Source organism: Dipteris shenzhenensis, chromosome 16, assembly GCF_047967505.1.
Source record: "Dipteris shenzhenensis isolate YYH24624 ecotype China chromosome 16, Dip_SZ_1.0, whole genome shotgun sequence".
Taxonomy (NCBI): domain Eukaryota; kingdom Viridiplantae; phylum Streptophyta; class Polypodiopsida; order Gleicheniales; family Dipteridaceae; genus Dipteris; species Dipteris shenzhenensis.
In genome coordinates, this window is record NC_141611.1 from 27,172,181 (window position 1) to 27,199,307 (window position 27,127).

General features: G+C 44.8%; 2 protein-coding genes across 2 annotated transcripts in view; both read right to left on the reverse strand.

Annotated features, from left to right (window-relative positions):
• LOC147892765 (phenylacetaldehyde reductase-like) overlaps positions 1–23,675 on the reverse strand; it is a 101,851-nt gene extending 78,176 nt beyond the window's left edge. Inside the window, exon 1 of the mRNA XM_087387257.1 lies at positions 23,495–23,675. Within this exon, the coding sequence (XP_087243383.1) occupies positions 23,495–23,600 (106 nt within the window). The 5' untranslated portion in view covers positions 23,601–23,675. The remainder of the gene's footprint in view (positions 1–23,494) is intronic.
• On the reverse strand, positions 89–13,458 carry LOC147892767 (uncharacterized). The gene is made up of 2 exons (XM_087387324.1): positions 12,289–13,458; positions 89–715 (listed from the first exon to the last, which is right to left on the reverse strand). The coding sequence occupies exons 1-2, from the start codon at positions 13,441–13,443 to the stop codon at positions 89–91; spliced, it is 1,782 nt and encodes a 593-aa protein (XP_087243450.1). The 5' UTR covers positions 13,444–13,458.
• Positions 23,676–27,127: the final 3,452 nt, after the last annotated feature.

Consider the following 27,127-nt stretch of genomic DNA (forward strand, 5'->3'; position numbering starts at 1 on the left):
ATTTGCTGCGCATAGCACAATACTCCTTTTTCTCCTCTGCAGTAAAATCGGGGTTTAAAGTCTGCTCTACCTTTTCTTGCATTGATTCTTAAGAATTGTTGGGCTGCATGAACTTCTCCATTACTTCACCTCTGTCCTCCCCTTCTTCACTGCTTTCAGGTATCTCATTATGTTCTATCTGCAGATTTTCTGCTCCACCAATAAAAGCCACGTCAACATCATCACTTCCTGATGTAAAGCTGCTTTCTTCTTCACCGCTGGAATCACTTTCACTGCCCTGTTCCTCCCCTTTTTCTGGATCAGAAATTTCTGCCCTACTAACCATATCAAATCTCATTCTCTTTCCTGAAAGAGCATGAACAGTAATCACCCCATTTTTCCAATCTTGAATTGCCCCCACCCTGCGTAACCAAGGTCTTCCAAGAATAAGAGGATAAGCCCCTAAACCAGCTCGCATCACATGAAAATCCATCTTGCAATGCACTTTAAAAGCTTCAACATCCAATTCAGCCACAATCCCCAAGGTTTTGACTTTTGCGTGGTTAACCATCCGAATCCAAAATCTTGAAGGAGAAGAGATCTTCAATCCTAATTTCTCAGCACATGCCTGAGTCATCACACATATTTGGGCTCCCCCATCAATATATGCCTCACCAAGTCCCTTCCCTTTATGCCAGACCTCCACTGAGGGCAAAATATCTGAAAGCTGTGTGATCTAGCTCCAAGTGACAGTAGCTTAGCACACCATCCAGAGCATGGATCCAAAATTACAAGAATCGTGCCAGACACAATCTCATTGTAAACTTTCCCAGACACAAAGCAGAAAGCCCAGGAACCACCAATCCCAAAAAAAATAGCAATCTCACGATAACGTAACACCCACAAGCACCTTCTGACAGCACAAGAAACAGCAAAATATAGGAAATGAACCCACAGCTCACTAAGAAAAGTCTCTCTACATCTACATCAGGAACCAACTGTTGGGGTAAAGGCACATTGCCAACCCTTCATTAAAAGATAGGACACCTATGACTGTCTTAAGACAGTCATAGGGTAAACCTAATCCTAATAAAACATAAGTGAGTTTGTGGTGTGGCTCATCATTCTTCACACCCGCACTAGAGTGTCACTCTCTCTTACTCTCACTCTCTTGCTCTCTTCCACTACTCTCCCCCTCTCATCTGGTATCAGAGCCTACCTAGCTCCCCCTTTCCCTACCCAGCCTTCTCCCTAGCCTACCCTTTTTCCGTACGGACGTACGGACAGATCCGTACGGACGTACGGACAGATCCGTACGGACGTACGGACGGGCTCGACCTGTGCAGGAAGCGGCGGCGTTTTCTTTTTCGCAGCTCCAAGGGCGGCGCATTTCGCAGGGCAGCTTCAGGGCGGCGGTGCATTTCTCAGCCTCAGGGCGGAGCTGCATCAGGCAGCTGCACAGCAACTGCTATAGCTGTACAGCAGCTGGCTTTTCGGGCGTCGTGCTACTCCAAGGGCGGCGCTGCGCAGCGGCGCAGCTGATTCGAGGCAGCCGTACGGACTGTCCGTACAGTCGTACGGGCTGCCGTACAACTGTACGGACGCCTCACCCGAAGGTACAGTTTTTTGCTGCAAAGACTCGACTTTTTTGGGGGGAAGCGTGCCTGCTACAGGGACAGAGAGTACACAGGTACTCTGCAAGGACAGAAGTACAGCAGGTACTTTGCAGGTACTGAAAAGTACAGCAGACACACTTTTTGTTGGAAGAGGAATAGTGCTGAAGCACTCTGTTTTGTGCATGTACGCGCAGTACATGAAGCATTTCTGATACATTCCTGAAGCATTTCAGCTGTATACTGTGCATTTGTTGAGGTACAGCAGGTACTCTCGTGTCACTCACGCTTGAGGTGACTTGTGCCACAGTGGTGGTGTTTGCGCAGTTACTTGTCATTCAGGAAGGTCAGATGCTTGTTTTGCAGAAGTTTCTATGCATTTACTGAGTGCAATTCTCAGTTTTGGGTGACCATTTCAAAGGGCTTTTGCCTGGATGTGTTTGCAGTATATGCCTTGAGGCAGTGTGTAGCCAGGGAGCACACATTTGCTTTGTTTCCGCAGTGCATTTGGTGACATTTGTTGCAGGTCACATTCTTTGTACGCACCTTGAAAATCTCAGTTGAGCCACGCTTGGTCAGGGCGCATCGAGTTTACTCGGTCCCTAACTGCCCATCGTTGACAGTGCTCAAAAGATTTTCTTCTTGGTGTTTGTACTTTGTGATTTGTGTTGTTACTGAGTACACAGGGGCAGTCTATGCATTGCACATTGTCAGGTACAAGTGTCAGAGAGATTTCATATTGCTTGCTACCTCAGTGTTGAGGTGTTCTCCACTTGATTCAGGTGTCAGATCAAGGGGCTTTTGCCCAGACTTTGTTTGATAGCACTTGGGTTACCGACAGAGATCTTCAGATGCATTTTCTCCCCTTGGTCTAAGGGTGATTGCTTGGGATTTATCCCATTTACTGTTGCAGGTTTTGTGACAGGCTGAAGGATCATTTACTGTTTTTTGGGTGTTAGTCAAGTGGTTTCTGCAATTTAACTCAGTGCAAGACCTCATCTGAGGTGGGAGAAGTGATCAGTAAGTCAGTACAGCAGTGTTTACAGCAGTGTTGGTGGTTTTGTCAGATGATTGTGCACTGTTAAGCACTTGTTGAGCAGCAGCAGCAGTCTGAAATTACTGTTTTTATGCCTCTTTGAGCTCAGAACAGTTTGTCAGAAGGTACAGTATTTGCAGGGACATTTACTGTTTTGCTGCAGATTTTACTGACAGTAAAAACAGCACAATTGAGAGTGCTTCTGGCTCTTGAATAGAGCAGGTTTTCTCTGAGAAATCAGAATTTTTATTCAGTCTTTTTTACTTCCAGGGAGTCAGGTACTTTCCTCATCTGATATGGCATCAGGGGGAGGTGATTCTTCAATTCTGAACATAAAGAAACTGGAAGGAGCACACAACTATGCATTATGGGCAGAACAGTGCTTGAATGTACTTCTGTTAAAGAAGATTGCTAAGCCCATAAGGGTGAAGGGTGTCAAGCCATCTGACATGGCAGCTGATGACTGGGAAGAGCTTGATTTGTCCGCGAGGGCAGCTATCATGCTCACTATTTCAGACACTCTTGTGTTCAATGTACAGGCTGAAAAGACCTCTTATGGTCTATGGCAAAGGCTAGAAGAATTGTATGCCCAAAAGAGCTCAGCCAGTAAGGTTTATTGGCTGAAGAAGCTGGTCGATCTTCGCATGAAGGAAGGTACAGCTATGACCTCACACTTGAGTGAGTTCAATGCTATCTTTACACAGCTGATTGCACAGGGGTTGAACCTTGATGAGGAGTTCAAGGCTACTTTCTTGTTGTGTACCCTCCCCGAGAGTTGGGACACCTTCAAGACCACCCTGTCAAACTCGAATGCCACTCTTATTTATGCTGATGTAGAGAGCTCTCTCCTTATGGAGGAGATGAGCAGGAAGAATAATGCGGGCAGCAAGTCTTCAAATGCTTTGCAGGTACAGGACAGAGGCAGGACTCAGCAGAAGGGGAGATCTGCTAGTAAGTCCAAATCCCGTAGTCAGTCCCGTGGCAAAAAGGACATTGAATGCTTTTATTGTGGCAAGAAGGGACATGTGAAGTCGAAGTGCTTCAAGTTCATACGGGATCAGAAAGCCAAGAAGGCTGAAACAAAGGATGCAGGAAATGCAAGCAAAGGTAAAGGCAAGGCCAAGGCAGATGACTTGGATGCAGTGAATGTTGCAGCAGAGGACAATGACAGTGACATACATGATGTTTTATGCTCTTCTGCTGTAATAGCACATGCTTTGGTTATTGATGGTCATGACATGCACACCTGGCTCTTGGATTCAGGTGCCTCTTTTCATGTTACTCCTCATAGGGAGTGGTTTACTTCCTACACAGGTACTCATGGAGTTGTTCATCTTGGGAACAACTATGCATGTCAGATTGCAGGGATTGGCAGTATACAGATAGTATTTCCTGATGGACAGTCATTTATGCTTGATGGTGTTCGCCATGTGCCGCAAATCAAGAAAAATCTGATTAGCACTGGCTTATTGGATGACAGTGGTTACCACACCACATTTGGGGATTCCAAATGGGTGATTACTGATGGCCAGACTGTAGTGGCTGAGGGTTTTAAAAGTGATACCTTGTACCCTCTTTATGTTTCCAGTGTGGGTAATCATGTTGTTGCCATAACCGAGCTGCCAAAGGTTTCATTGTGACATAGCCGGTTGGGACACATGTCTGTTAAAGGAATGCAAGAACTGTCACGTTTGGGTTATCTGCCGCCTCTCTCTTTTTCAGATTTGCCTACTTGTGATCATTGTATTTTTGGCAAGCACTCTGTCACTCCTCATAAGAGGAGAACTCCTCAGAATAGAGCACCACTTGATCTAGTGCACACTGATTTGTGTGAAATGCCACAGTTATCACTAGGGGGTGCAAAATATTTTATTACTTTCATTGATGATGCCACACGTAAGGTGTGGGTCTACTTCTTGAAGGATAAGGGAGATGCCTTAGATGCTTTCAAGAAGTTTGTCGCTCAGGTTGAGAATCGGACAGGTCGTAGGCTGAAATGCCTCAGATCCGATAATGGGGGTGAGTATGTGTCACATGCTTTTGTGCAGTTTTGCCAAGCTAAGGGCATCAAACAGGAACTCACAGCCCCTCATAATGCATCTCAAAATGGTGCAAGTGAGCGGATGAATCGAACTATTCAGGAGAAGGTTCGATGTATGTTGTCTTATGCTGCATTACCCCATGGCTTTTGGGCAGAAGCCGTGCAAACAGCAGTTCACATTATTAACACGTCACCAAATAAGGCTTTGGAGTTGAAAGTGCCAGAGGAGGTGTGGTCTGGCAAGCCACCCTCATATAAGCACTTACGTGTATTTGGCTGCGAGTGCTTTGCTCATGTACACAAAGATCTACGCACCAAACTGGATCCAAAGTCTATCAGATGCATCTTTATGGGTTATGGTGACGAAGGTGAAATGGGGTACAGGTTATGGGATCCCGTTAAACGGAAGATTATACGCAGCAATGATGTCATCTTTAAAGAAGATAGTGTACACAAGGAACCCGTGCAACCTGTGGAATACAGGAGGGTTATTTATGATGATGTTGGACAGCAAAGAATGCCCATTTATATGCAGCAGCAGGCTGCTGCAGATCACCCTGTTCAAGAGGGTATACAGGCTGAAAATCAGCCAGATAATTTTGCCAATGATGCACCACTGGATATGCCAGCAGATGGGGCTGTAGAACAGCCAGATATGGTGGTACAGCCACCCGTCATGCATGACGAACAGGCTGGACAGCAGCCTAATCCGGAACATTTTGTTAGGAGGAGCACCCGTGTACAACGGCCTCCTGCCACGTTTGTTCCAGGAGCCAATAATGTGGCTGATTTTATCATGCTGACAGATTGTGGTGAGCCTTCCAGCTTCAAGGAAGCTATGGGAAGAACAGAGAAAAAGAAGTGGGAGAAAGCCATGCAGTCAGAAATGGACTCCCTACTTCAGAATGATACATGGGATTTGGTGCAGTTACCTGCAGGCAGAAAGGTTTTGCCATGCAAGTGGGTTTACAAAGTCAAAGTGGATTCAAATGCTTTACCTCGGTATAAGGCCAGATTGGTTGCCAAGGGATTTAAGCAGGAAAAGGGCATTGACTTTGATGAGATTTTTTCCCCTGTAGTCAAGATGACTACTTTGAGAGCAGTGTTAGCTCTTGTTGCTCATGATGACATGGATTTATGTCAGATGGATGTGAAGACAGCTTTTCTTCACGGAGATCTTCATGATGAGATCTATATGAGTCAGCCAGAGGGATATGCTGTTAAAGGGAAAGAACAGCTTGTGTGTAAGCTCAAGAGGAGCTTGTATGGACTCAAGCAGGCGCCAAGGGAATGGTACAAGAAGTTTGATGCCTTCATGCAGTCCCAAGGGTATCATCGGTGTGAGACCGATCATTGCTTGTATACCAAACGGGCAAAGGATGGCAGTTTGATGCTACTCATTCTATATGTGGATGACATGCTTATTGCCAGTAAATCTCAGCATGAGATTGGTGCTTTGAAGAAACAACTGCATAAGTCTTTTGACATGAAAGACTTGGGTGATGCAAATCATATTCTTGGCATGCGTATTACTCGTGACAGGTCCAAGGGACTTTTGTTTCTGTCACAGAAAGAGTACATTGACAAAGTACTGCAGAGGTTTAAAATGGAGGGGGGGAAGTCCATTAGTACCCCGTTGCCTCCACATTTAAAACTCAGCAGTAAGGACAGCCCCAGATCAGATGATGATAAGGCTGAAATGGCCAAGGTTCCGTATGCATCTGCAGTTGGATCTTTGATGTATGCCATGGTTGCCACTCGTCCAGATATTGCTTTTGCGGTGGGAGTCATCAGTAGGTATATGGCAAATCCAGGCAAGCGGCATTGGGAAGCAGTGAAAGGTGTCTTGAGGTATCTCAAAGGTACCAAAGACTTGTGCATATGCTATGGTAGGCAGGATGCATTGGTGCATGGTTTTACAAATTCAGACTATGCAGGGAATGCGGATAACCGGAAGTCTACTACCGGTTATATTTTCACATTTGCAAGAGGTGCTATATCATGGGTGTCTCGGTTGCAGAAATGCGTTGCACTGTCAACCACAGAAGCTGAATATGTTGCAGCCACTGAGGCTTGCAAGGAAGCAATATGGCTTACTCGGCTGGTGGGAGATTTGGGCATTACAGGAGATATGCCAGTTTTGCATTCTGATAGTCAGAGTGCTATCATGTTGGCAAAGAATCCGGTCTTTCATCAGAAGACCAAGCACATAGAAGTGAAATATCATTTCATCAGGGAGGTACTGGAAGACAAGCGACTTGAGCTTGTGAAAGTGCATACTGATGATAATCCTGCAGATTTGCTCACTAAGAGCTTGCCTACAGAGCGGTTTGCACATTGCCGCCACATCATGGGATTAGGATGAGACCATTCTTACTTTATGGTCTTGTATACAGTAACTGTATATTGCTGTAATTTTTATGCTTTTCTCCCCTTTAGGCACATTGGCCTTTAGGTGGGAGGTTGTTGGGGTAAAGGCACATTGCCAACCCTTCATTAAAAGATAGGACACCTATGACGTGGTCGTAGGTAGATCCATAGACAAATCAGCAACCCACCAATCACGTGGTCGTAGGTAGATCCATAGACAAATCAGCACCTGTATTAAACTGCCTCTGCCTTATCCCCATCCAATCACTTCAGAAGAGCAGCCAAGGAGAATCTCAAATGAACTCTCAAATCTAGTAATTCAACCAGCAACCTGACAAACTCTTGACTCAACGCAATTCGATCAATCATTTGGCATACTGATCATTCTCACGCCACACCAATGGAGGAAAGACACCAGCAGCAAGTCGTTCTTCTCTCTTACTATCAAGAAGTCAAAGTCAATCAGAGAATGACGTAGAAGCCCCTTTCATTCAACAGCAAGAACATTTTCCCTTCGATCGTGAAACCATTGTTGTGAACTAGCCCATCACTCAAGCCTTCTTCTCAAGAAATATCCCACAATCAAATCAGCAAATGATCACAACAACAAGAACGTATCGCAAAGAAATCGTTCAGTTCCCTAAGAACGAATCACAATCAGCAACTGGCCTTTCATTACCCTCACGATGAGTCCAGTTCTCTTAGAACACCATCGTTGAAGAAGACCAGCACGTCACGCTGAACTGTGTTTCTTTGCAACCACACTCCTTCCTTCTCCCATCGCACTTCTCCTCTTCTACGATGTTAGGCTCTCCCCCATTTGCATGCCAACCCCCTCCTTGAGACAGCCACGGATCCATCACCCTTTTGGAAACTCTAGCAATCTTCCACCACATAACATGGCAGCTTCCCACTTCCTTCGAGCGTTTCACCTGATCACGTAGCCAGCTTGCACATCCATGCAAAACTCCCACATTTGCTGGCCACCTCATCTCATGCATTAAACCACTCTCTTTTCCTTTCCCAAAAAACATACACCAAGGCAAAAAATGCCCCACATTTACATTTAATGCACGTTCCCTTCAAGCCAGCACTTACCCACAATCTATCACATATAATGAACCCATCCTTGACACACGGGATACTCATATGAGCCCCAACAAATGGAAACTACTCATAACAAAGGAAACCCAAGACACAAGGTAATAAAAGAACATTTATCGATACCACAAATGCTCTGGATATGGGTGTACCCACATTGCTTCTCATCATTTTCCATGTGCCTCTGCAAAAAAAACATTTTTTATTTACCTTGAAATATATACAGGCATTCATCATAGTTCCAGAAGTAGTCTCTGGTATCCCATAACCCAAACCTAAACATGAAAGTGCATATCTATGTGCCTACCCTTTATTATGTACAGTGCACAAGAGGTTACTACATTTTTTGACCTATCAACGTGGCTCTCTTGTCTTCCTCAGCAGAGGGGCTCTAGAGACACCTTATGCACTACAGTCCTTTTGTGAGTCTCATGATTTGAAGGTCAACTTGGGTAAAACCAATGTGATGATCTTCAATACATCTCGAGCCGTCATGCGCCAGGAGCAGTTCGCATTTGATGGATCACCTATTGAGGTAGTATGGGGATTACACCTATGGGTGTAGCAAGCTACCATGGCTAGCACTGTCCTCTTCTATGGCACTTGCAACAGGGGGGGACCAGAGGTGCTGGTATGCACGCACAGAGAGATGGTTTGAGGGGCTAGAACTCCACATGGACAGACTACCTCCATTCCAGTACAGCATGGATACTCCGTTTTCTCCCCTCCTATCACACGAGGTCAACCAGGATACACGCAGATTCACCTACCCCCCTCGCTAAGGATCTCTCTTGGGTAGTTCCAAGTCTCTTTACACAAACTTCGTATCGAGAGCGACAAAGCAGAGCGACTACCCAAGGACAGGCACATATGCACAGTGTGTGACATGTAGAAGGTTGAGACAGAGCAGCATTTCATCTTCAGGTGTCCTATTTACTATGTTTCTACTGCCTCTTTAGAGATAGCTATGGGATTTTGGCCCGCTTCCTCTCCTACCCAGACTAGCAATGTTTGGCAGGTTTCATTCATGAGACAATTAGACACCGCAAGAGGATACTCCAAGCACAGAGCCAGGATCAGACTTCTTCCTCGGTTGATCCCTCTCAGAGCTCTATCACAGAGTTTTTTCAGCCAGACCACGTAGACCCCGCGAGACGAGGCCTCGACATGATCGTGACCGGATTCGGTGACCCGATAGCTCAAACAGAGGGTTGACACACAGATCATATGCAGTGAAGGTGAATGGGGAAGTGAGAGAAAGCCACGGAAGGCAGGGGGAGATAGAGAAGGAATAGGGGAGGGAAGTAGAGAGAACAAGACTTGAAGTACACAAGTGATGAAGGAAGCAAGGAGAAGTGGATTAGACGTCAAATCAATAGCCCCTTACAATCCTTTTGGGTTGACTTATATGGTCCCCCACAGTTCCCACATTTCCCCTACTATTCTCCCATCTATTTCCCCCTTAAAATCCATCTTTTTCCCACCTTCATTACAGCCATCCCTTCCCAAAGAATTTTGCCCTCAAAATTTCCAAGAGGCTGCCCTGGATGAGAAGGATACAACAGAAACTGATCAGCTCTGTAGGAGATAGGGGTAGTCCTGCACAATGCTCTCAGGTTGCCAAGAATTCTCATCTTCCGTTAAACCTTTCCATTTGATGAGGTATTCTGTGTAGGCTTTGTTCCTGAGTACATGATCTCTGAAGCCCTTGATTTGCTCCGGCACATAGATTATGTGGCCCTCTTCATCCATAGGAGGCAACTCAGGAAGAACCTGGACATGCTGTCCGACATGTGGTTTCAGCAAGGATACATGGAAAACATTATGGATCTTGGAGGTACTGGGTAGTTCCAACTGATATGCTACCTGCCCAACTTTGCGGATGATTTTGTAGGGGCCATAATACCTGTGGGCAAGCTTTGTGTTGGTATTACCTTTCAGCGAGGAATATCGATTCTTATGGAGACGTAAATGCACATAATCCCCTTCTTCAAAAGATAAGTACCTCCTTTGTTCATCCGCATACTTCTTCTGCTTGGCTTGGGCATCCTGCATATTCCTCTTAGCCAACTGCAGAAGGGCATCCATACTCTCCAAATCATTCCTTGCTTGCCGATTTTTCACAGCCAAGTCTGCAACCCTGGAAGGCATTCCCACTTTGCATCCATACATAGCCTCGAATGGACTCATGCCAATAGAGAGGTGTTTGGTGCTGTTGTAGCAAAATTCAGCCAATGCTAACCATTTGTCCCAAGACTTCTGCGTGTCATGACAGTAATGCCTTAGATACTCCTCCAACCACTTGTTCACCCTCTCTGATTGTCCATCCGTCTGTGGATGATAAGCAGTACTAGGCACAAGGGAAGTACCAACTGCAGTGAATAACTCCTGCCAAAAGTGACCCATAAATTTAGCATCCCTGTAACTGACAATCTCCTGAGGAAAACCATGATGCTTGAACACATACTCAATGAATTGCCAGGCAACCTGTGAAGCGGAGTACTGAGTCCTAGTCGGTATGAAATGGGCCTGCTTAGTCATCCTGTCAACCACCACAAATATGCTATCCCAACCCTTATCTGTAGAAGGCAAGCCTGTAATGAAGTCCATGGCAATGTGAGTCCATTTGCCTTCAGGAATGGGTAGCGGTTGCAGAAGGCCGCGGGTAACCGGCTGTCCACTTTATTTTGTTGGTAGGGCAAACATTCACTGACAAACTTAACCACATCTCGCCACAAACCATCCCAAATAAAGCTCTCCTTGACTTTTTCATATGTTTTTGTGATACCCGTATGCCCTGACATAGGGGATGAGTGCATTTCCTGTAATACCATCAACCTGTACTTGGAGTCTGGCACAAGATAAATTCTGTCCCTGCACCATAACAGTCCGTTGCGGAGCTGAAATCGAACATGTCCTTGGCTGGACGGACTCTGTAACTCCACAAAAATAGGGGCTGCATCAGAATTTTGCATGTATTCCTCCTCAATCCCAAGTATCCACTCCTGATGAAGCGTGGAAATGTCAAACAGTTTGCATGACCACATCCTGGACAAGGCATCAGCAACCACATTCTCTTTCCCCTTTCTATATTCAATGTCAAAATCATAGGACTGAACTGCAGCCAGCCATCTCTTCTGCTTCATGGATAAATTAGGCTGCGTTAAGAAGTACTTGAGTGTCCTGTGATCCGTTTTGACCTTAATCTTGCTACCGTACAGGTAGTGGTGCCATTTTGCAAAAGCATGCAAGATTGCCAGCATCTCTTGATCATAAACATGATAATTCATTTCCCTGGCATTAAACTTCCTGCTCTCAAAAGCAATCACACCATGCTCTTGTCTTAGGACAGCCCCTAAACCTTTGCCACTGGCATCCGTCTCAATAATGAAAGACCGTGAGAAATCAGGGCACACCAATACAGGTGCATTGCTAAGGGCATCCTTGAGGTTATCAAAGCTGAGTTGTGCTACTTCTGACCATTGGAAGGCATCCTTTTTCAGCAAATCAGTGAGAGGGGCAGCCCTTTTGGCAAAGTGCCTAATGAATCTCCTGTAAAAAGAAGCAAGACCCAAGAAATCTCTGAGCTGCGTGGTATTTTGTGGCTGCGGCCACTCCTTAATGCATTTCACCTTAGCTGGGTCTACCCTGATTCCGTGCCTGCTTACAACATGACCAAGATATTCAACCTCCTCTGCCATAAATGTGCACTTGCTGGCCTTGGCATAAAGCTGATGCATCCTCAAGATTTCTAGCACTTGTCGAACATGGTCAATGTGTTCCTGTGCATCCTTACTATAAATGAGAATGTCATCGAAAAATACCAGCACACATTTGAAAAGAAGGTGGTGTAAGATCTTGTTCATGAGTGCCTCGAAGGTGGCTGGTGCATTAGTCAAACCAAAAGGCATCACCTTGAACTCATATAATCCTCTTTCTGTACGAAAGGCAGTCTTATGCTCATCACCCTCTTTCATCCTGATCTGATGGTAACCTGACCTCAAATCAATCTTCGTGAAATACTGAGCACCCTTGAGTTCATCCAGCAGGTCATCAATCCTGGGAATAGGAAATCTGTTCTTAATGGTGGTCTTATTCAATTCTCTGTAATCAATGCACATACGAAAAGAGCCATCCTTCTTCTTCACCAGAAGTACTGGAGATGCAAAAGGCGAGGTGCTATGATCAATGAAGTTCTTCTCAAGTAAATCCTGCCCCTGTGTTGCCACTTCTTCCCGTTCAACCTTAGAAAGTCGATAGGGGGCCTTGTTTATTGGTTTACTACCATGTTCCAGAACTATGGCATGATCAACATCTCTTTTTGGGGGCAACTGAGATGGCATATCAGCAAACACATCCCCAAATTCTAAGAGCAATTTCTGCATTTCACAATTATCCACATGGGGAATACCACCCTCCTGAGGTACAGAGACATTCAATGCATAAATGGCACTTTCGTTCTTGAGCTCCCTAGCTAGCTGCCTTGCTGAAATGACCTGCAATTTCTGATTCACAATGCCCTGCAATGTAACAGTTCTACCCTTGTGGCAAAACTCAAGAGATAAAACATTCAAATCTATACTAATTTTCCCCAAGGATTTCAGCCAATCACAACCCAAGACAGCATCTATGGGCCCCATATCCAATGCCAAAAGATCACCTGCAAACTCATAATGATCAGAAAACTTGATCCTGGCATCCTGGCAACAATGTCTGCTGATCATGTGCTGTCCATTCGCGATCTCCACTTTCAGACCATGGTCTATCTCTGTAGCAACTAATCCCAATCTTTGCAATGTTCTACAATTAATGAAACTGTGAGTGCTACCACTGTCTACCAATACATGGACAGATCTGCCATTAATCATTCCCTTCAACCTGATTGTGTCAGCACTTTTGGCACCCATCAAGGCATGTAGTGAGATGGTATACAGTGTAGACTGGGCATCCCAATAAATCTGTTCATCACCCACAGGAACATTACCATTAGCATCACCTCTGACATGAAAAGGCATTGTAGGTTGATGCTCCAACACAGAGAGTGTTGGCTTACGGCCTTTCCTGCTACATGTAGGCTGAATATCAATCTCATGCATCACATGAGTGGTTTGCTCAATAGCCCCACCCGGATCAAAAGGAAAAGCAGTCCCCTTTGTGGCATCTGTGTCAGGAGACTCATCTGCATCATGAGCTCCTGTCAATTCCTCATGAGAGACATCATGGGGGTCTGCTACATCAGCCACTTCATCATCATCAGATAATTCAATTATCATGCTGAGTTTGGCTGAGCTGACTTTCTTCATTTTGCACACATCTCGGTGCTCAGGTGTCCATTTCTCTCCACACCTAAAGCATAAATTTGCCTTCTTCCTACTGTCCATTATGGCTCTGGAATGTTGTTTAACTTCTGATTTGTCAAAACCAGCACTGGGTTTGACACCTGTCTTTGCATCCATGGGCCTGTATAGCTTTGCATATGGCATCTTACTTCCAGAAACCGTTGGATATCGTGGGAAGGAAGCAGCCGCTGGTTTCTTATCAATCCAATCAGCAGAATTTGTCTTCCTGTCAGCATCATAAGCAGTACCATAGAAGCTATGTGACACATGCTTGTACTTGCCAAGCATATTTTGGCTCAAACACCTCAGCAAGCTGGGCTGCTCGCTCAATGGTTAGAGGATTGTGAGCTCTCACATCAGCAGCTAGAGAGGGATTTGAGCCTTGTATAAAACGCAGCAACTTCCCTTTCTCAGAAATATCCTGTACAAACAAAGAGAGTCTCCAAAAACGCTGCAAGTACTCCTGGACCGTACCTGTCTGTGATAGTGATAGAATTCAGCAAGGTACTGGTCAAGGATCAGGGCCGAGACGAAGGTCATGACCATAAGCTCCTTGAACTGTTTCCAGGTGGTAGGCTTCTGAGGTGACTCTCGCATGTAACGCCACCATGTATGTGCATAATCCTGTAAATGCATGCCAGCAAAAATGATCCTCTCCTCATCATTCTTAGGGTAGAAGCGGAAATAATCTTCCAGCTTCGTGAGCCACTCCTCCAACTCATTGGGAGTGCGAGTGTCACCCTTAAACTTATGCACAGAGATTTTATCTTTCACATCTTTGGCTGTGTTATTCCTATAGTGACTACCAGCATACTCACGCTTGAAGCTCACATACTGTGAAAAGGGCATCTCATCAGGAACATCCTCAGGCAAAGCCCTATATGAACGTAAGGCATCTGAAAGCATATCATCCATGTTTGCATGCTGCCCACTTCCAGCATCATGCTGGTTAGGAGAACCACTCCCCTGATGCATAAAGTGCGTCTGACTGAAAGCATTACCTCCCTGATACGCAGGCTGAGTCTGACTGAATGTATTAACAGGAGGTGTCATCGAAGCATGCAATCCCTGCTGAGTCTGCCTGCCATAAACATCTCGGTGGGTGGGTGGCATAGAAAAAGGTTGAGAAGAGGACTGGCCCCTCTCCCAACTGCCCTGAAACCCAACACCCAATCCAGGCATGCTTGCCGTTGGTAAAAATGTGCCAATGGGCCGGCCCAAAATGGACGGCTCAGCCAATGAAATATGCGAGCCAAATGGAGGCCTGGAATCAATAAGAGAAGTGCTCGGCGGCACGGGCAAGGCATCACCAGAATCAACATAATCCCCATGCTGGGGTGCATGCATAGAACCAACATCATAAGTGCAACGGCCATCAGCCATAAATCCCCTGTGTGGGTCAAGAAAATCACCCTGGCTATCCGACTGATCCCCGTGCTGGGGTGCGGGCTGCTTACCCTTATCGTGCATACTAATGGCGGTAGTGATCTATTGCCCAATGTTCTTACCCATCTGGGTGATAGCTGTATCGTGCATAGCCATAGCAGTGGTGAGCTGCTGCCCCAACTGCTGACCCATCTGCTGAAAAGCCCCCTGAAGCATCGAGGCCAATGCATCCAAAAACTGTGTGTCTGTAGGCATAGCAGCAACTGGCTGTGAGGGAGATACACCCTCTGTAACTGGCATCAGCTCCTGCTGAGCAACATCATCGCCATGCTGAGATGACTCATCTGATCGGGATGCACGCCTGGGTGCCATGAGTGTGCGATGGAGTCGATGAAACGGGGGGGGGTGCGAAGAAAGCTCGGTGAAGAGGATGGAGATGAGGCTCGAGATAAGCCACAAAGGTGGCTGAGAAGGAACCAAAAGAAACTGTCGAACTTCGAAGTGCCCAAAAAAGAGACAGGCCTAGGACTGTCCGGGCCTAGCTAGGACTGTCCGGGCCTAGCTAGGACTGCTAGGATTGCCCAGGCCTAGCTAGGATTACTAGGATGGTCCGGGCCTAGCTAGGACTGTAGGACTTGACTAACTAACTAACTGACTAACCACAGTTAACAGTTAACTAACTCGTAGGTTAACTATCCTTAGAAAAAAGATTAGGTAAGAAAATAATCTAAGGTGTGAATATTGGCGATTCACGGTGGCATGGGCGGAATCGACGGGGGCGGAAAGCGGTGGCTGAGGCGGAGGCGGGAGACAGTGGCGGAAGATGGTCGACGGTTGGCGGAAGATGGTCGACGGTGACAGGCTGAGGCGGATGCGGGTGACGGAAGGCGGAAGGCTGAGGTTGAGGCGCTGGTGGTGACGGTGGCAGAAGACGGTGACGGTGACAGGTTGATGGTCAACGTGAGGAACGGACGGAGGCGTGAGGAAAACGGGCGGGAGCAGAGGAAAACGGACGGAAGCAGGCCGGAAAGGAGGTGTCGGAGCGAGGTCACGAGTGAGAAAAACACAGGACGCAGGCTCACTCCGTTTCCCCCGTTACTAGAAGCAAGGATTTGCAGATGGCTCTCCGTGTCCTGTATCAGCCCGAAGTCGAAAAGCTTCCCGACATTTTCAAGCGTCCGAGTCTCGAATACAACGAGAAAGTGCTTCCGTCGATTGGAAACGAGATTTTGAAATCGTAGATAACCATCTGTAGGTGCCAGAATTTTAAGCTCTGATACCAATGCAGTGAAGGTGAAAGGGGAAGTGAGAGAAAGCCACGGAAGGCAGGGGGAGATAGAGAAGGAATAGGGGAGGGAAGTAGAGAGAACAAGACTGGAAGTACACAAGTGATGAAGGAAGCAAGGAGATGGCTATGGTGTTGGACTGCAAGCAGTCCGCTTGGTGGTACAACAAAAGTCCATAAAGAGGCTTGTGGGGTGTCGTTGAGAGGTTCGTAGAGCTGCAGCAAAGCCTTGGTTAGATTGTTGTAGCTCGTCGGTGCACAATTGCTCTCTCAAAATCTCTAAAACAAAAAACGAAACTCTCTCAAACTCCTTCTCTCACAATGATATTGAATGGACGGATATCCATGACAGAAATATATCTTTCTCTCGGATTAAGAGAAGAACAACTCTCAAGAGTGAAACCCTCACAATAAGAAGAATCCAAGGAAGAACTCATACGAAGAAATCTAAAGAAGAACTCATACGAACTGAAATCTTCTTCTCCAACTGAAATCTAAGGAAGAACTCATTCGAAGAAATGAACACAAGGAAACTCTCCCTCTCGCAAAATAGTGGAAGAATGGATGGAATCCTCTAAAAGTGGATGGAAATTTCTCTCATCAACGAAATGAAAGAATGAAAACACTCGATCGCTCAATCTCTCTCACAAGGATCTCAATGCCTCAGCGGAAGGCAAGGGAGCTCTGATACCATGACAAAGTGAGGGATCGAGGAGGATCAAAACACCATGAGAGAGACATAAGGTAGGCCCTACTCAATCTTTTGCAATGTGCATAATTAACAATACATGATAAGCTTCTTATATAGAGAGAGCCTTTAGAATAGTCAACACTTGTGGGATCCTCTAATCCACATCTCTCCTTGTGGATGTCCTCGATCCACATTCTCACATCATGTACTCCACATCCTAGGGTGGCTACTTTAATACATTCCTATACCATACCTTAGCCTCTAATTATGTGCACATGGCACCATATCTCAACAACATATGAGTATTTACGCATCCAGCAAGACAATTACATCAAATCCACCGCATTGGTTACTTACAACTACAGTGATCACTTTCCATGGTTTATATACCATGAACTTATAGTTTAAGTGTTCACTTTTCATGGTTTATACACCACATGCTTACACAATTCTACAATGGAGGTGGCACCAGTTTTCCACACTCATCTATAGGTTTTTTACACCCTGAGTTCCTAGTGCTTTCATACCAGACTTTGGGCTAGGCAATAATGTTGGATTTTCACCAAGATAGTGTTAGAAAACGAGGACAACAGAGGGTATACAAACCGGAAGACTAATTGAGCCCAAGAACTCACACAGTGGTGTAATATGTCGAATCCAAAACTTCTTTCCTTATGTATAAAGTAGATGTACAGCAAGTATATGGACAATGCACAAGAGAGATGTAGAACCAACAAAACTTATATTTCCGTCCACAATGGACACACAAAAGCAATCTCCAGTGTGTCACTCTCTAGTAGTAGACTGCTATCTAGATGTGGACCCCTCCACATAAACAATGGTTGTTCTACTACTGCCATGGCACCCCCAAAAAACTCGGCCTAGGCCGTGCTTTGACCTAGATGCTTGACCTCCTTGCTGCTCTGAACGCAGCCAATGATGAGGCCCAACCTGCCCCTTTGATCCGTCCTCCTTGCTGCCCTGATAGGATGAAGACACCTTCTGAGCTTTGTCTGCAGCACTGGGCCTCTAGCTTGCAACTGTTGTCCCTCCTGGATGATGGCCCAAATCTGGCTGATCTGTTGCTCCAATCTGCTCCTGAAGTGCTGCCCAGTGGATGTCTAATGAGCCCAAGAGGGCTCCCTTTTATAGCCCCCAAGGGTGTTGGAATATAAAAGGAAGAACTAGAAACTAGAAAACTAGAAGTAAAATTGAAAGACAGACAAAGAGTTACCTTGTAGATGAGTGTAGACAAGACACAAGCTAGATAGATAGATTGCAATGATGTGACCCATGAATATATGGGCCAAAGTACAAGACATAAAGCAAGAGTGCTTATGGGATAATTGTAGAGGTGCCACATGGCACACACTCAAGACACAAAGACTAGACTAGACTTAGACAAATGTAGACTAGGGAAATAGTACACTTAGTGTGCACTTATCTCCAACACCCTCCTTAAGTGGACACTAGGAGTAAGACAGAAAGACAAGACTAGAAGACAGACATAAAGACTGATAGACTGAGAGACAAGATAGAAGACATGACAGACAAAGATCCTGAGACACCCCTCCTCAAGTGATATCCTCATATGGGTCCACAAGGGTAGGGACAAGATGGATCTAAAACAAAACATAGTCAGATTGATAGACAAATAGACAGACAGACAAGACTAGATAGATAGAAGACTGACTGTAGACAAACAGAAAGACCAAGACACTAAAACCCCTTGACCTACATCATCGGTGGTCAAAGTGGTAGACAAGAAATAGAAGTAATCAGAAAGCCCACTTCTCATCATATGAGGAAGGAACAGCAGGATCTGCTGATGGAGATGTTGCAGCAACATGGGCTGAGGTAGATGCAGGGGCTGATGTAGAGGGTTTGGAGTAGCAGTAACTCTCCCGGTGATTATCACGGCCACAAATGGTGCATGGATGAGCCTTGAAACAATCCTTCTCCATATGATTAGTTTTGCCACAATGGATGCAAGGCTTTCTTACCTTAGAACTTCCTTTCTTTGCTAAAAATGCAGTGTCAGTTACCTTTCGTTGTTGAGTTCTTTCTTCCTCTTGGAGAGCATTGATGATACCTTCAAGAGAAGGATTATTGTGATACTTGAAGGTAGTGACAAGAGTAGCATAGGTGTCAGGTAAGCTTTTGAGAAGCACAGCAATAGCAATATATTCGGAGATGGGAGACTTTACTGATGCAAGCTGAACCATAAGACTGCGAAGATAATTGACATGAGAGGCTATAGTAGCTCCTTCCTGCATATGTAGATCAAAGAATGAGATCATAAGTGCAATCTTAGAGTTTTTAGATCGGGGTCCAAAAAGGCTATCCAAAGTGATCCATGCTTGAGGAGCAAGCTGTATGTCGGAGATGTGATGAATGTAATCATCTCCAAGACCGAGCAAGATGATAGCATAGGCTTTGTCGTTTTTGGCAGTGACAACTTGCTCAATGTTGGGACCTTCGGGAGCAGCACGGTGAACAATGTCCCAAAGACCTTCTTTCATAAGATGGCACTTGATTTTGATTTGCCAAGTATGAAAGTTGGACCCATTGAATTTGTCGATAGACATGAGAGAATGAGAGGAAGATGCCATGTGGGAAGGTCTTACCTCTTGCTAGGATGCAAGGGCAGTGTCTATTCCCTTACAATATTGCAGAAATAAATGAAAGGAGAGATCCAAGAAGCCGGTTCTCTCACCACTTTGTCAAGGCCATAGCATGTGACAGCCCATCGAAGCAGGAGGAACCAACAAAAAAAGGTCTGCTCAGCAGACTGAAAGAGGCAATGCACAGTACCTTAATCCCAAGCAGAGGTAGAGGCGCGGTCCAGGAGGTGCAGGCAGCGCGAGCTCCAAAGCAATGCCGTAGGGAAGGCGTGGGCAGTCTCAGGCGATCTCCGTGCAGTCACGAACAGATGGCGCAGATCTCCATGAAGATGGTGCAGATCACGAACAGCAGCTGGAGAGGTGCGCTGTGCAGGTACAGATTCCGTACAGTCGTACGGACTGTACGGACAATCTTGGCTGTACTTTGTACGTTGATGCAGGTGCAGGAGCGACAGCAGGAGCGGGAGCTGATGGGCGCAGATCTAGAGCGGAACTGCGCAGATCTGGCAGAGATGGTGCGCAGATCTGGAGCAGAACTACGCCGATCTGCCAGATCTGGCGCGCAGATCTGGCAGAGCAATGGCGTGCTGTGGTGGCGCAGATCTGGCAGAGAGATGGCGGGGCAGAAAGAGGCGGGCAGATCTGCAGCGGCAACCTGAGCAGGAAAAGCAGCAGCGTGGAGAAGACGGGCAGAAGATGGAGATGGCGACCAGCTGAGCGGAGCAAAAAATCTGAGAAGAGGCGGCTATGGCTACAGCAGACTGAGGGGAGAGAAGAGGAATCTACATGGCTCTGATACCATGTTGGAATATAAAAGGAAGAACTAGAAACTAGAAAACTAGAAGTAAAATAAGAACAAGATTGAAAGACAGACAAAGAGTTACCTTGTAGATGAGTGTAGACAAGACACAAGCTAGATAGATAGATTGCAATGATGTGACCCATGAATATATGGGCCAAAGTACAAGACATAAAGCAAGAGTGCTTATGGGATAATTGTAGAGGTGCCACATGGCACACACTCAAGACACAAAGACTAGACTAGACTTAGACAAATGTAGACTAGGGAAATAGTACACTTAGTGTGCACTTATCTCCAACAAAGGGCCCCCAACATGAACCGACCCAGCAGCCTTTTCTGGCCAACCTAGGCAGGCCCAAACAACCGACCTGCTGGTCTGTAGGCACAACCTGGTCGGCTGCTCCTGACCAGCCTTTTGCTGCCCGCCTGGGCACGTGGCCTCCACATTGGCCCAGGCCATGTGCAGCCCCAGTCGCAGTCTATTCTTGCCCCAAACCAGGCCATATCCCCTGCCAAACAGTCGCCTCTCCTCTCCCAACAGTTTCGCCTGAATCTGGACCTGCTCTTAATCATTTCCAGCCTCAAAGGCTTCCATGAGGTTGTTTGCAGCAGCCCGTACATAGGTGCCAAGTGTCCCATCAGTCCCTGAATGTCCTGGGCTAATTATGATCTGTTCTAGGGTGTAATACCTGCGCATATCTGTTCCGAATTGCTCCAGATGATTGCGCCTTTGATCAGCTGCTCCAGATGATTGCGCTTTTGATCAGCTCCCCTCTTTCCATCAGATCTACTCCAAACGCAGCCTCCAATGACATACAAGTGAGCTCGTGTGATGCCCACATGGCAGCCTATGTGCTGCCCATGTGGCAGCCCCCTTGTTGTATTTCCTTAGTATGTATGTATGCTGCCGACATAGGCACCCAATGTGCTGCCCATGTGGCATCCCCATTCATCATGGTCCACCTCCCCCATGCTCTCCTCATATGGCGGCTTACAAATGGGGAGGTGACAACCTAAATTCCAACACCCCCTTTCACCGACCCATTTTGGGCCAATCCCAACCCGTTGATGAAGATAGTCCATCGACTCCCATGATGAAGCCCTATGGGACACCTCGAGATAGTCATCGTCTTTTGTCTCTAGACTGGTGACTCTTGATCCTCCAGGTCCCCGGCTCTCCGCAAAACAACCACTCTAGTACACAGGTCCAATTCAAATGAAATTCAAGAATACCTAGACCACGAGCTCCCAACGAGCCCTCAAAACAAGTATCTCTCTGGCTTTAGCACACTCTAACCTCTTGTAAGTGTCCCTGTCTCCACCGCTGAGGCTTCAACAAGTCCACCATCTTCCCCTTCTAGAACCCTGCTTTCGAGCCCGAAGAAGCACCAAGCCCCCCTCCTCTGACTTCTAGAAAGGCATAAACCCTCCAATCTCTCATCACCTGAGAAATGCAAAGCATAGAATCTGCCCACAACAGGTTATAAAGGTTCAAAATGACTATACGATGAATGTACATAGCAATTCAACCACTTGCTTGCTTGTTTTCTTTGAATGCAAACCATGCACCTCACTGGGGCACACCCAGCCACACTGTGTAACTCTATAATGCCCACAACAGGTTATAAAGGTTCAAAATATACAATGAATGTGCAAACCAGTTCAACCACTTGCTTGCTTGTTTGCTTTGAATGCAAACCATGCACCTCACTGGGGCATCATAGCTTTCATCTGACCCTGAATCCAATGATCCTTCTGAAGAATCCTCCCTCATGTCAGTGCTACCGGCCAAGCACCTAGAGGAATCCAAGCACTCAATGCTGTCCTTCACCTTCACAAAGGCATATGACTCTTCTTCTGACCACATCTCAATGTCAGACATCCTTACTATTACTCCGGGGTCTGCATGCCTTACCTCAGTAACACATGGAAAAGCTCTCATGTTACCACATGTGCTTTTGTTTCCTCTGAATCCGGATTGGAGTCTTTTCTTCTTCTTCTGATCCACAGCCTTCTTTCTGCAGTCCTTTGCAAAATGTCAAGGCGGTATCATAGTAGAAGCACTTCTTTTGTTTTGTTACATACTGGCTACTCCGGACCATTTTGGAGTTGTTCTACTTCTTTATTTCATTATGTAATCTCCTGCTATTCCATAGACGCGTGATATTTTAGTTCTACCAAGGGGTGATCCTCATTCGCACCCTATAAGGTGTCACTATTTCTGCTGCTTTTTTCTTTATTCTATATGTTATAAACTTTGTGTGATGAATGATTGTTTGAATTTTCAGTGGATGGCTATTTGATGTTTGAGTGTTATTAAATAGATGTTTGCAAACACCCGTCCAATAAAGCACGAATCTAACTGTCTATATCCCCCTCAAAAGCCAAGGATATTATGGCTGTCACATTGGTGAAGTACACGTAGGCCAAGAGACCCAAAGGCCTATGAGTTACAATGTCTAATGATACGAAACGGAGGTTAAACAGACCTTAATAGCATATATCACGACACGGTTCTGGCTTGGCAAGAACGAGGAGGCAATGAGAATGTAATTTAATACCTTTGTGAGACAATGGGCGAGGTTTGTTTGTCATGGAGGGGTTCATTCCTTTGTGGAAGGAAAAGTTTTCATTGAGGTCAGTGGGGTGTGGCTACTGCACGAAGATCCTTTGTTGATACTCCGCACATACCTGTTGTAATAAGATTCACGATATTGACAGTCTTAGGGGATTTTGTAGACCTCCTCCGTGCAATGGAGAAACCGCACATGCTTGAGTTTGAAGAAGTGGCTCATGGTGACCGAACATACTATAGGAAAGAGCACTAAATTATCATGTGACATACAACCAGGAGAGGAGCGTTCTTTGATGCCACAAATCGCACAATTAGTTGAATCTGAAACGGATCTCTCTCTCTCTCTCTCTCTCTCCCTCTCTCCCTCTCTCTCCAGGACGCAACAACGACATTGAATACGTTGAAACAGAGATAATACATAAAGGTATATATGCATGGCTTGATACTCAGGAGAGCGAGACATTGTAAAAGTAACATGTCACTGAAATCTTAATCATCACATGTTCATGGTCTCCAACAAGGGGGGCAAAGTTGAACACTATCCGTGAGCAGTACACCGAATAAAAGAAGTCACCAAAGGACTAGGAAAATACTAAACTTGTGCAGGGGCAACGATTGCCTCGCAAAGAGAGGAAGAGCAAGAGAGACGCACCTGGGTCTCGGACAGAGGCTCGGACGGTGTAGCCACGCTCGAGCAGCAGCTTGACAAGCCATGAGGCAATGAAGCCGGAGGCACCAGTAACGCAAACCTTGGACATGTTTTGGGAGAGGGAGCAGGCAGTAGAGAAAGGTCTGTAGAGGGGACAATGAACCTGAGCGCACTTCTTTTTTCACACGTAATGCATTTTGTCGCATTGTTTCAACGCTTGGTTTTTCACACGTAATGCATTGTGTCACATGTTTTTATATTTTTCAATACACCCCGAATTGCCCATATTTGTTAGCACTCGGGCGCCCATTTAGAGGAACTGGGCCTCGGCTCTAGCACAGAGGAACATACTTTTTTCAGAGCCCTTTGAAATCGGAACAACAGGCAGTGTCACGCACTTATAGGCAGCCACTTGGTTGGATACCTTTTTCAAGGGGCAGTGTGCTAGGCATGTGTGCCCCTTTGTTTCGAATCTCTTTTCATGGGATCTTTACTTGGCTAGCCAGCACTAGCGCGTTTTCTGAAACTCTAAAATTCTACGAAGCCATGTGGCACATTCTAAGCCGCTAGATAACTGGCCTATTATTGGCTACTTACAATACTTAGCAGCGGGCGCATATACTTTTTTTTTTAAGAAACAGCGCATATACTTAACAGCTGGCCAAGCATTGTAGTTTGTCATCTATGACATGAATCACTTTCCAACAATAAGTCACATTCGATTTGTCCAACCAAGGTGGCAAGTCACTATGGGCCCTCCACCAATGTTCAGAGCATCCTCATCCACGTGATTGGAAACAAATAGCCAATCTAGGAACAGTAGGATCAAGAGCGACCGCCAAAAGGCGAGAGCATTTCTACAAGGCTTGGCTTGGCTTGGCCTGCATGCATATTATATATTTTCACGCCGCGAGGGATTTGTTAGCTGTACAGTCCTCCTCCTTGGTTGCTAAGCCCCAATTTCAAAGATTCCTCAAGCAATGAGCTCGGATCTCTGTGAACAGGCTGGGTTATATTTATTATGTTCCTTATGATCAATGCCTCTAGGACTATTGATTTGCATGGTGGCCTTTTCAAGCATTGATAGAAATGTATTTTCTCTTGGGGGGGAAATATAGCTATTGTAGGAGATTCAATCCATGCACATCTCATTGTCATCTTCTTCGGTAGAATGTCAGAAATCGTATATGTCTATCATCCTAGATGAAGTGGTAGATTTTGTGATAATCTCGAGATAGCAAGGTGCTCAAAGTTATCACAATAGGCAACACTATGACCTCTCGCCGTCTCTCCCTCTATATTGATTCTCCTCTAGTACTGCAAGTGAAAGGCTTAGTGAAGCTTCACTACAAAGCCAGGCACAAGCAAGACAAGCATATCAGATCGGGATTGTTATGGCCGTTTATTATCATGTCATGGTTCTTATTCTCAAAATTTAACAAGAGTGTTGGTAGATTGGAGAAAAAGTTGGAGCAGCATTTTGATGGAGTTCAGGGAATGCTTATAGATCATCTACAAGTCCTAGTGGGTCAGACTAAATTGGATCACTCACATCTCCCACCAACTTACATCTCCATTTGAGTGGCCACCAAAAGACACAACATTCTTCCACCTCAAGGTTTTAGCAACACGTAGAAATTGACAAACCACAACCACAACAAAAGTGGAAGCAAGGCTTACAACACCGTGAGAGAGAGACAGAGAGGGACAACGCAAACCAGATGTTGCGAACACGATTGCACATTAAGTGAGAACTATTATAGTGTATCCACTTTAAAGATTCCCTTTTTAAAAAACATATTTCTACTAATATTCCAAAACTATTTTATAATTCACTATGTCTCTTTGAAAAAATATAAAAATTTAAGATCTTTTATCAATAAGAAAGAAAACTATAACAATCAGATTAGAATTATACATGATTTCATAATAGGATATATTTAGAGATATTAAAATTGTAATAAAAAAAAATTTGTATTGCATTGAATTTTAGTATAGACTTTTATTTCTATTATTTTATTTTTAAAATTAATTATAGTGGTCATAAAATTTCAATTGAAAAATAATTCATTAAAGAGAAGAAGACTAGTAGTGTTGAGATATTCTCGAGGAAGAGAACTAACGAAAAGGAGACTAGTAGTATTGAGATAATCTCAATAAGAGAACTAAAAATTTCGCAGAAGGATATAAAGAAAATCTATTATACATCTATTATAAGGAACAATATGAGACAAGATAAACAAAATAAAGAGCCACTCACTTGAAATCTAATTAATTGTCTTTTTCATCAAAATATACTAAAAAAGAACCCATTACTTGGAAAAGCATATTGTGTCATCAGAAAGTAATAAATTTAGCATATTTTAATAAATCTCTTACCTATCTATATACAAAAAAATGATGTAAACTTGAAAACTACATGACTAGTGATAACATCTAATATAAGAAAGTATTGTTATACAGTCAAAAAAAGTTTAATCAATATTTTGTAGAATATCTAGCAGCATCAGAGTAAAGAAGCCTGGATTTGGAAGTCCAAGGATTCACAGCTTCGATCTCTCAGTTACATGAGATAGCATCATGTATCCAAGGCCCGGTGTAAATGCTTCATGGAAAATGAGCGACGCTTTGTTTGAGATTGTTGCACCCTCTGATTTGTGACCCGTGATTGTGTATGCAAGTGTCAAAGAAAATGTTGATTTGTGGTACCACTTGCCATTGACCGCTTTTTGCTGATGTTTGGAACAAAGTATTGTAATTTTTGCTTTAGTTGTGTCGATGACGATCATAATCTTGATTATGTTACCCGTTCAAGATGTACTAAGCTCATGGATCTCCCATGTAGATTTTCAAACTCTCAAATGGATCAACCAATAGCAAGAATAGATGCCTTGTCTTTTGCTGATTGATTTGATATGCTCCATAATCTACTTTTGACTTATAAAATGAAAGTTATGGGTTTTTGAAGTTTGGCAGTTTTTCAAGGGCTTTATCAAAATCCAATCCCACCTCACTTTTTTGGCCATTTGAGAAATAGTTTAATCCCTAGGATCGGAATTGCATGCAAGTTGCATGCCATTCTGATCCCTCGTTGCATGCAAGTTGCATGCCATTTCAATTTCAAGCTTGCATGCAATTTGCCCAAATGGCCAAAAAGTTATACGTGGAATCAATGTTTGATGCAGCTTTTTAAAAATTACCAAACTTCAAACAACTATAGCTTTCATTTTATAAGCCAAAAGTAGGTCATCTAGCATATCAAATCGACTAGCAAAACACAAGGCACTATTCATGTTATTGGTTCGCATTTGAGAACTTAAAATTTTAGAAAATATTGATTTAAATTTTTAAAACTGATAAAAGTACTTTTCATGTCTCTGCATTGGCACAAGTTGGCCTTCCCTATTTTCGGGGTCACTAGGCTTTGCAGACAATTATTTAATGATGCTCAAAGAGAGTAGAAACAAAATGTATATAATGTTCCAAACATGGAGTAAAACCATGTACAAAAGGTGTGCACAGTGTGCCACCATCTGGCAGTAAGGTGCTACCTAGATGTGGATTTTTGTCACTACAAAACTGCTCTCTACCACCTTGTGAAACCTTCAAAACTAGACTAAACCTAATACATCCTCA